The 10,473-nt window shown below is 37.1% G+C and overlaps 1 protein-coding gene across 1 annotated transcript in view; it reads right to left on the bottom strand.

Annotated features, from left to right (window-relative positions):
- Positions 1–1,759: 1,759 nt before the first annotated feature.
- The window catches only part of LOC118221120 (glutamate receptor ionotropic, NMDA 2A-like), a 118,479-nt gene continuing 109,765 nt past the window's right edge, over positions 1,760–10,473 (bottom strand). The window contains exons 12-13 of the mRNA XM_035405854.1: positions 9,297–9,535; positions 1,760–7,553 (exon numbers count right to left, since the gene is read on the bottom strand). Of these exons, the coding sequence (XP_035261745.1) occupies positions 5,742–7,553; positions 9,297–9,535 (2,051 nt within the window). The 3' untranslated portion in view covers positions 1,760–5,741. The remainder of the gene's footprint in view (positions 7,554–9,296; positions 9,536–10,473) is intronic.

The raw sequence follows: 10,473 nt of genomic DNA, 5'->3' as shown, positions 1-10,473 counted from the left end.
GCCATCCTGTTTCTGTGACTTACTAGTGGTTTGCATCTTGCAGTGTAGTCTTTGTCACTCTGTTCATGAAGTTTTCTGTGGACGGTAGTCACTGACACATCTTAGCTGCCTCCTGAAGAGTGTTTCTGATCTGTCGGACAGGTGTTGTTCTTTGTTATGGTTTGAATTCTTCAGTCATCAACTATAGAGCTCTTCCCTGGCCTCCCAGGTCCTTTGGGTTTACTGAGTTCACCAGTGCTCTCTTTCAACTGTCTTGATGTTCCAAAGCCTAAGGTTTGACCTATGTCTGTGACTGTTTTCTTAGCCTTATAATGGCTTCCTTGACTTTCATTGGCACAACCCAAGTCCTTATGCTGACAAACGCCCATAAAAGACAATCAAAAGCCTAGAATCAAGACTAGATACTGGAAGCTCTCTTACACCTGCACTAAGGAAACAATTGAATACACCTGACTAATCAGAAACACCCATGACACCATTTGTCCCAAACATGATTGTGCCCTGCTTCTATGTTGTGCATATCATCAATATTTTTTCACACCGGGCTAAAATCAATGACATATTTTTAAGGAAGCACAATGTAGTTCATTATTTCACTTTGTCAACTATCCAATTAATTAATAGCTAATGACATGTCATATACTAGTGTTATTTCAATGTCTTTAAGTGTGAGGAGGTGTACTACCGGGTAAAACATCACATTAGGAAATAATAACATATCATAATTATTATCAAAGCTGTCATATTCATACAGTATACTGTCTGGATAAACATTTATTGTACAATATTCATATAAAGTGGCAGAAGGTGCCTTTATTATAAAACATGACATTTTTACGTATTTACCTTCTTACATCTTTCCACAACTTCTTCGGTGGCAGTATTTACATTTTGACAACCAAAACGCACCCCCCTATTGTTCTAGATACAAAAATGGAAACACATTACTCATTAAAAGACAACTGTGGCACCCAATCTCAACTTATGTTAAAAAGATGTTGAAAAAATGTACTTCAGATAGAATAATATATATTTAAATCTTAATTACTTGAGAGTGTTCTCATGCAATTTGCCAATGGCAATAATTATTCATTGATGCCAGTTTGTATCAGCTTTTTACAAGTGAAAATCTGATCGTATATACAGTATAAAGATAGGATCTTATATATAAGATATTTTACACACACAAGTAATAATGCTGTTTTCTCTTTTTGGCAGATGGTTACATAGCTTCAGTGATATGATCTAATCGCAATCATACGACCCCCTCCCCTGACAGTAAATACTGTTCTAAAATAATTCCTACTTCAACACATAAATCATGAATAGAGTGCACTCAAAATAATGTTCTTATTTAACAGGAACCACAAGTGACTTTTCTCCAAACAATTTAATCCTTTAATGCAAGTCCTTTATGATCTATACATTTTTTACACAATACCAAATGTACAGCTCCTTCACCTTTAACAAGTGCAAGTAATCCAGCAGCATTGTGCACATACTGTACATACAACAGTTTAGAATGTTCAGCAGAGCATCCATTATAATGCGATCTATAGTGGTCACAATGGACCACTTTTTTGCCATCTCTTGGGCCCTCTGCACCATACATCCAAGTGCTTAAATGACAAAGAATTTATTGTATCAAACAAAATTATGAATGCTATAGAAACATGCACTAGTTAAATAAATACTTCACTGCTGTGGGCATGTAAGAACATAGGAATTAATGTGAATGCATATGCATGTTTTATTATCATTTTTTTGTGTGTGTGCTTTCCAATGAAATGACTAATATATCAAAATCATGGCACAATAACTTTGTGACATAACATGGATTGCATTGTTCATTGTACATGGGTTTGTACATTACACCTGAAATAAAAATCTGGTGTCATTAAAACATTGTATATGTTGTATGGTTAAATATTTTCATCCCTCTCAAAAGGTGCTTAAGATCCAGTTTGTACTGTGCTCTTACCAAGTCCTCACTGCCTCAAGGCAAAGTTCATGTCTGCATAAAACGGGCTGGCTAATTCACATTAGGCTATGCCTGAGAATGTACTATTGAATATACTATTATTGAGCCAATTCCAGATCAATGGAACAGCTGACTCTTGAGGAGGACATAATGCAGTCTGCAAAGGTTATAGCTGACAGCAGAGAAGTTTTAATATTCACTGTTTATCCTAGCACTGAATACCTGTTCAAGTCAACCTTACCAGTTTATAATGTCAACCAAAGTAATTCTGTCTGTGCCTAACACATTACATCATGGACAAAACTGAGAATCATACAATATGTTAAATAAATGAAGATGCTTTCAAATACAAGTTTGTCTGCTGTCCCATTGCCTGTCCCTATTTCTCAATAGTTTTAACCTTCAATTATGAATTTAAAAGAAAACAATAAATCAGGGCATTGCAGCTGCTATTGGAAGCATGCTTACGTACTGCATACAAAGAGGAATCCAAGTTAATTTCCCCTTCAATAATATGTCCTTTTTGCTTGGAAAGTATGATATGAAATAGGTGAAATGTGATTAAAATATAGGATAAAAATACAAAATTAAACACCCATGATTTGACTGTATACCAGTAATTTCATTTTGCATTTTCTTTGAATTTCATCTCAAAACCCAAATTTTCTCCTTCCCCATTCTACTGAAATGCTCAGCTAGCCACACTTTCATGAAACCGCAATGATACCCCATAAAGAAATAAGTGATGAATGCATAGCATATGCATCTCCAATTAGTAAACATTTTCTGGGCCTAAAATGTAAATATTTCCTTTAAATAAAAGACGAAATGGTTCTTCAATGAAAAAAAAATTACAATAGGTCATATTGTTCTTTTTTTTTTTTTTTTTTTTTTTTTTTTTTTTTTTTTTTACATTTTATATCTGAATGTACTTTGAAAGAAAAACATGGGGTGACTGCTGGTCACTTAACTAACCAACCAAGGAAGAGAAAGTATGCATTGTATACATGGTAAAACACACTGCTTTACTATACAGGGGAAAAGGTTATAGTACAGAGGCACATACTGAGTATCAAGCAATAGACTGGGCAGAAGGCCTTCTCTTGCTGTATTCCAAAACAACAGTACTTAATTCAAGTCCAGTTCGGAATGTTTCTCCTCAAATGCGCATACTTGTACATTTATTTTCAACCAGACAAAAATCATTAGTGTTCACAAAATCAAAGAAAAGAAAGCTATTTAGTGTATTACATAAAGATTTTTAGCATGCCATCTTTTTAAATGCATTCACAACTTTTATTTTGTTTAAAATAAGACAAGGGTACTTACACCAAATTAATCAAAATAAACAAATCAATGCGTGACCAAGAAAAAATAATTAATTCCTCAATATCAATCTTATATTGCAACTTGATATTATACATGTGGATATTGCTCAAACGTTAGCTTCCTTTGGCAGCATCTTACATTTAATATCACTGGTTGAAGAAAAAATGCTCTGATAACCATAAATAAATAAATAAATAATGGCCTGCAAAGTACATAATACCATGTAAGCAATGGTGCACAAAAAATATTTTTTTCAAAACAATGGGCAAGCTTAAATAAGTATTTTCCATTCTGGAAAATATACTGAAAATATTTGCACACAAATATGAAAATCTTGAAAAACATCTTAAAATATCACACCCAAACATTAATGTCATGTGTAAAAAAAAAAGGCTGTGTCCCCAGGCTGTGTGGAAGTCTTATATATTCACATCTCTGCAGCATGTTTAACAGTGTGATCAGAGACTGAGAATCACAAGCATGATCTTAAACTCTGTGCTGGTGAGAGTTTAACGTACTTCTAAGAGAGTTACATTGATGGCCACTCTATAAAAATAAAAAATAAAATAAAAATATGAGCAGGCAGGACTGGAAAATATAGTTCTGAAAAGCCTGATATCAGTTGAATGCATATCCATAGTGATTACAATCATAATGAAAGAATAAATGAATTTTCATAAACCAGTCTTCCCTGAAACCACTTAATTTCAACAATGCAATGTACAGTCTGACTCTCATTGCTATTGCATCACTGTTGCATTCTACGCTTGTGCATAATGTTACACATGATATATGCATGTATGTCCTTTTGATGAACTGAATCAATGAATCAGTCACACTTTTTCCACTATGCATTCAGTCTCCTGAGGTATTTTCCATAGTCACACAAAGTAAAGAGTGGATAATGTCAGTTTAACGTGTATAGTGTATTTCCCCTAATACTGTAAATTAAACTGATTATGACCATTTATTTAATCTCTATTGGTTCATTATATTATCTTATTGAATAAAAATGTTAATGTTCTATAGTGCTGAAAATGATAATTGCGATTTGCTGCTGATGCAGTGTTTATTCACTCTGTTATGGCCATCAATGAACATTAATATTCCGTTTAACACTTCTAACTTACCCAAAGTTTCACACTTGCCTTTTAAGTACTGTAATATGACTTGATGGCAACACGGAGACAAACTCTTAATTACAGCCTTTCAATTCATTATTCTTTTCACAAAACAAAGTAAAATATTATAACACAACCATATTTAGAAGAGCAATTATGTTCTTAATAAATTCATACCAGAATGCAAATTAAAATGATCCTGCCAAAATCAGTGTACTACCCCAAAGTGAAGTACTGAATGTTTGTACAGGATAAGTAATACAAATGTTGTGATTTTGTGAACAACTTTGAAATCTTTATTACCCTGTTTCAGATTGAGAATCCATACAATATTCCATGATTCCCTATCAAATATTCACCAGACTTTTTTATTCTGTTTATACACACCATGATCATTAGTCTCAGTTTCTAATTACTGCTCAGGCTTTGATTGCACACGCATCCACCTAGAATCAGCAAGACCACTTCCATCAAATGTAAATTATTATTTTTGTTTTGAATACCAAAATAATACATGCAAAATAGTCTATTCCAGACTATAATTAGATTTTTTTTTTTTTTTTAAAGCAAAGATGAGATGTTAACTAATGGATTCAGGGTGCTACTAAATAAGCTAAATGCTCAACCATTTTAAGTAGGGATTAGAATGCCAAAATCCCACATCTATAGTAATACAACAAAAGCAATGTTGCAAAATGTTATAAGTGCAATACTGCATATCATATACCCTCGCTTTCATGAGGTTCATATCTGAGTACCAGGAGTGAATACCACACTACATGAGCACTTTTTGGCCAGATTTTCTGAATGAAGACAAATGTCTCTGGCTTCCATCCATCTACCATGCCTATATGCACAATCATGATGATGATATCATTATAACTAGTGCCTCTGTTTTTTCTTTTTCTTTTTTTTTTCTTTTTTAAATTAATTTTTGTTTTTGCATTTTACATTTTACCCAATGCCAGTCTCAAGCAGAATGGTCCACCAGCTTTGACAAGGTATCATCATTTCATTTCATCCAGCTGGAGAGACAACCAGCACCAGAAAGTAAGACTGTTCAGACAGAAACCAACCATTCCCAATGACACTGGCATAGACCTGTTTTTGAATTATACTTTAAGTCTAAAAAATATTACCAAGACAAAATAAACACTGAAAATCATCAGCAAGCCCCATATGATAAACTTATTGATACACAAAAAATAACCTGGAAGTGAAGTCTTTTCTTCTTTTCTTTTGTCAAGAAAGTACTTGGTTACATGACTTACATGTAGGTGGATTAATATTTAAGCTGTACAAACAGAGCATTAAACGTCTGACTCAATACTAGGCATTTTCTTGTATACTCGTCTATTGCTGCAAGAATTCAGAACCCGGGGAGTTGTGTATGCACTCGTCTTATTGGCTACATAAGGCATTACTTGCTCTGAAAAGTACTGGTCATTAGGTGTTCGATCATCTCTAGAGCAGTAGGAGGTGGTGGACTTGACTGAGGACCTCTGATTGTTGTCACTTGACCTTGATTTGATCGGGGCCAACTGTTTGTAAATGTCAGAGGAGCTCCTGCCATGGACGAGGCGCTGATCGTCCCGTAAGGAATGGAAGAAGGGGTTTTCTGTGGGGTGGTCAGGGTAAAGTGACTTGCTTCTCTTTATCTCCTCCAGGTTGTGATTGAAGAGCATGGATTTGCTGCCGAACAGTTTGTCTTGTTTGACACTGAAAATGTTTGCATAAGCGCTATCGTCCACACAGCGGTCCTTCTCCTTCAGGCTGATGCTGCGCGCAGGCCGGCCCGGGTCCGCGTCCTTGGGCTTGTCTAGGATATTGTCATAGGAATGCTGCCTGCTAAGTCGCAGTCTATTCCTTTTATCTGCATGTGGCCCATCAGTCTGGCTCCAGTACTGAGTGAACATTTCGTTCGGTTGTACCGAGGGGTTGGCCGATTCCTGCAACATTTGATCCTCACTTATGTCATACAAGTTGCCCATGTGTAGGCAGGCTTCGCAGCGGTTATAAGGGGATCTGACTGTGTAGTGGGGGGGATAATTTGGCATCTTAGACAGACAGCTCCGACAATGAGTTTGTTTGTAGCGATCATTTGTCTCGTGTGGAGTGACGTTCTTCTCCTTCAAGCTGTAGTATTTGGTGTACTGGTTGTATTTGTTTTCTTTAGAGGGGACAAGTTCAGTGTCAGTGTGATGGAGGGGACTACTGTTGAGATGGATGATTGGCTGATCAGGTTTTCTGTAGTTGTCATTGTGGTCTGAATACATTTCGGGGTAATCCAAATCTTCGGGCAGCCCCCTGCTGTCCCTGTAATGTAGCGAATCCGAGTGCAAACTCAGCTCCCGGTCTGAGTCTATGGTGTATATTTTTTCACGGGTTTGCCCTACCTGCTTGCTTTTTAAGTAGGACAACTCTACTTCACTGCAATCCCTAGGGTATTTTGATGTCATCGATCTTTTTTTTAAGTTATCCTTGGGCTTCAGGTGCTTCTGGTTATTGTCGGCTTCTTTGTAAGAGGCGGCCCTGCTGGAGCAGTCGGAGATGTCGGAGTGAGCTGCCTCCTCAGGAAGGTACCGCTGGCTCTTCATGGTCAGCCGAGAATCAGGGGGCAGCGGGTCTGGAGCAGCACCGCCCTGGTTCTGCCGCAGCGTCTCCACCGATTTCTTCCACAGCGCCCGTGGCTTGGAGCTGGTCTGCGTGGCCTCGGCGCTGACGGCCACCTCCACCTTGTTAGGATTGGCCTCATTCAGGGTCAAGGGGTGCTGGCCCTGGAACACATAGTTGTTCAGGTGGTCCTTGTGGCGGTTGGCCAGGAAGGCCTGGAAGTCGCTGGAGTCACTGTAAATCATCTCCTTTGGGGCGTAGCTGCGATTGTCAGTGTAGACAAAATTCCCTTTGTCTCCCATCATGTCCATTAGCATGGGTCCAGATGAATGCATGAAGTCAGTGGCACGCTTAGGGGAGTTGATCCTTGATGTGTTGAGATTGCTCATGTTAGTCATCTGTTTGGCTGACTTAATAAGCTTTAGCATGTTAGCCTGAGGACTGAAGTCTAAGTCAGGGGACTTCTTTTTCATATCAATATGGATACCATGAATGCAGCTCCATATACCCTGAAAAAGAAACAAGTGCGTTAAAGTGGCCCTATTACATGATGGCCCTATATGTAATATATCCCAGCACTTCAATGTTGAACTAAGAGACTTTGTAATAACTTAGCTTGAGTTTTGTATGAAAATAAATGTCCCTTGAATTTTATCACAGATTGGTTTCATAGCTAGCTGTCAGAAACCATTTGATAATAAGAGCAATTGTACTTCACTACATTCCAATGCAAATAATACAAATGATAAGCCGGTTGGATTTGGCAGTTTGATTCAAACAAAGCTGATCACCAAAGGCTGTGTAAACACTGCCAACTTGGTATTCATCAAAAAAATGCACTGCCATTGTTTTCTGAGAGAGGAATGTGTTGGCAGATAACATTGACCAGTGTGAGTAAATCCGTCATAGCAATGCTCTGTTGCTATGAAAAGTTGAAATACAATTTTGTCTGCTGACCGAAGTCGAACTTTCAATGCCCTACAGTCTGACCTAATAGTGTGTCAACCAATAGGAGAAGGTGTAATGTGAGAAAAGGGCTTTCAGTTATTTGTATTTTCAAACAAGGTCTGTTAAAGTACACACTGTTCAGTACATCTCCAAAAATATATAAAGACAGCTCATGGCTCAAGTCTTTCAGATTGGAATAAACAGAATAGGTGTCTTTAATGTTATTTACCTAACAAAGCCTATGAGGCCAGTTCTTGGAGCTAGCTAGTATGCCACAATAAGACATGACCAGTTAGAGAAAATGCTAATGATAATTTACTTCACAAGCCTACACAGTATATGGCTAGCTAGCTAGATGCCACTATATAAATGGTTGGATGACAGTTTAGTGAACATGTTGCTGTTCATTTGCTTTACATTTAATTTACTTCGTTATTTACACCACCATAGGATATGACATGTTTATAAAAATGTCAACGTTAATTTACCTCTAGCTACATACAGCAATTATATTTGGATATGACAAGAATGATCACTAACATAATTGATTTAGGTGAGAATGTACTGTGAATGCACTCTCCTTAATGCACTTTAATAGCAAAGAGCCTGGACCATCTAAGGTAAACCTACAAGGGACAAATTGAAGATGATCTCTTAAGTTTTAGTAAACAACAAATATTTGAAACCATCTTTGCACAACTTTTTGCTCAAGTTTTGTCTCTGCAGGAAATTCTACTGTGCTCTAAAGGCATATTTACTTCTTGCTGTTTACAAAACTGCTTCACTTTGTAGATAGTGGCGCCTCTAAAATCTGAATCTGCCAAGGTAGTCACTGCTGTTACTATGTTTGCCTCAAAATATAATAGGAAAATTAAGTTCCACTTTGGACAGCATAACGTGCCATATATAACACGTTTACATCTGTGCCTTGTCTGACTTGTTAACAAATATTACAAAAAAAATATTATTAAAATAATAAATATACAAATACAACAAATATTCTGTTCTGTTCACAAATTTGTTTGTGGCTTTCTTTTGTATTCTTTATATTTTAAAATAAATGCCAAACAAATGAAGGCTTGCTTCAAATGCACTTTAGTAGTTTCATAATTTAAATTTTTTGACTCCAGATAGCATACCTGAAACTCTGTAACAAACCTGTTAAATGTTCACTGACATCCCCCAACAGTCATGGGGGAAAGGGGCACCATTTAGTGCACTTGTGTCTCACAGTGCAGTTTTATAACGACAGTATGATAGCATTGTGTCTCAGTTTGATAAGGACAGAGGAGGCAGGAACATACCCTGCTGATGGAGAACAGCAGTCCAGGCTTGCCAGTGCATATGCCGGTGAAGCAGTAGCGCAGCCTCCAGTAGAACAGGTGCTCCCAGATGAAGACAATGAGACTGAGAGCCATGGCTGTAGCCAGCATGTAGAAGACACCAGCCATGTTATCAACATCCAGCTGACTGCTCATAACCTCATTCTTCTCGTTGTGGCAGATGCCCGTCAGCCACTGTGCTTCCAGCTCTTCCATCTCACCTGGGGACACATTAGAAATTCACTACAATGCAGATGAATAATAATAATAATAATAATAATAATAATAATAATAATAATACTTTATTTTTAAATTCTAATGTAATTTGGTTTTAAAAATCATCCAATGTAAGCCGGCATCCTGTGCATAATGTACAGAATGGAATCAGCCTCCTTCCAGCATTAACAGTAACTTACTGTATGTCCTTAAAACACATTGCTGTATGAGGTGCATCTTCCATGTGAACAGCACTGTTTGCCCAAACATTAAATGGGCACTTAATGTAAACCTCTAAATTATTTGGCCTGAACTTATAGTCTCAAATCAAAGGGAGTATTACAAGACATGGCAATGCTGCCTGTGGTATACATGGTATTTTTCAACACAAAATTTCTAAAGGAAATTCAAAATATTTACTTATAACAGTCTATTACTGTAGTTCAGATCTCAGTAAAACACATCAAATGAAAATAGATATGCTTTAAATATTCATGGAACGTACGATACATTCACTTGTACATTCAGTCCTCAGTATTTGCGCTATTCAGCTCAGATGCAGTGACTATAATGTAGGAGGGTGACAATTGTGTCATCAAATTCTGCTTTACTTTTCCTACTCTACATTTTTTTTGTCTCGGCACACACTTCAAAACAGGCCTAATTATGTATGGAAAAGAACAGAGAAATAATCACACAAGCTGTGACAGACACAGCTACGCTGCTTGGATACATGCTACCCATTTGACAGGCAGGCTCACAGAAGAACTGGAGGGAGAAAGGAATGGATAAGAAATACATACAGAATTTGTTTTTCCCCCCCCCTCCAACATTTAATGCAATGCTAAAAAGCCATGTTTATTCATTTTAACTTCATTCCAATTCCCACAAGGGAGGCCAAATCAAGTGCATGTGGGTGGTAGCATGATGTTATTTTACTAGT

Source organism: Anguilla anguilla, chromosome 2 (genome assembly GCF_013347855.1).
Source record: "Anguilla anguilla isolate fAngAng1 chromosome 2, fAngAng1.pri, whole genome shotgun sequence".
Lineage (NCBI taxonomy): Eukaryota > Metazoa > Chordata > Actinopteri > Anguilliformes > Anguillidae > Anguilla > Anguilla anguilla.
This window is presented reverse-complemented; position numbering and strand designations above follow the sequence as displayed.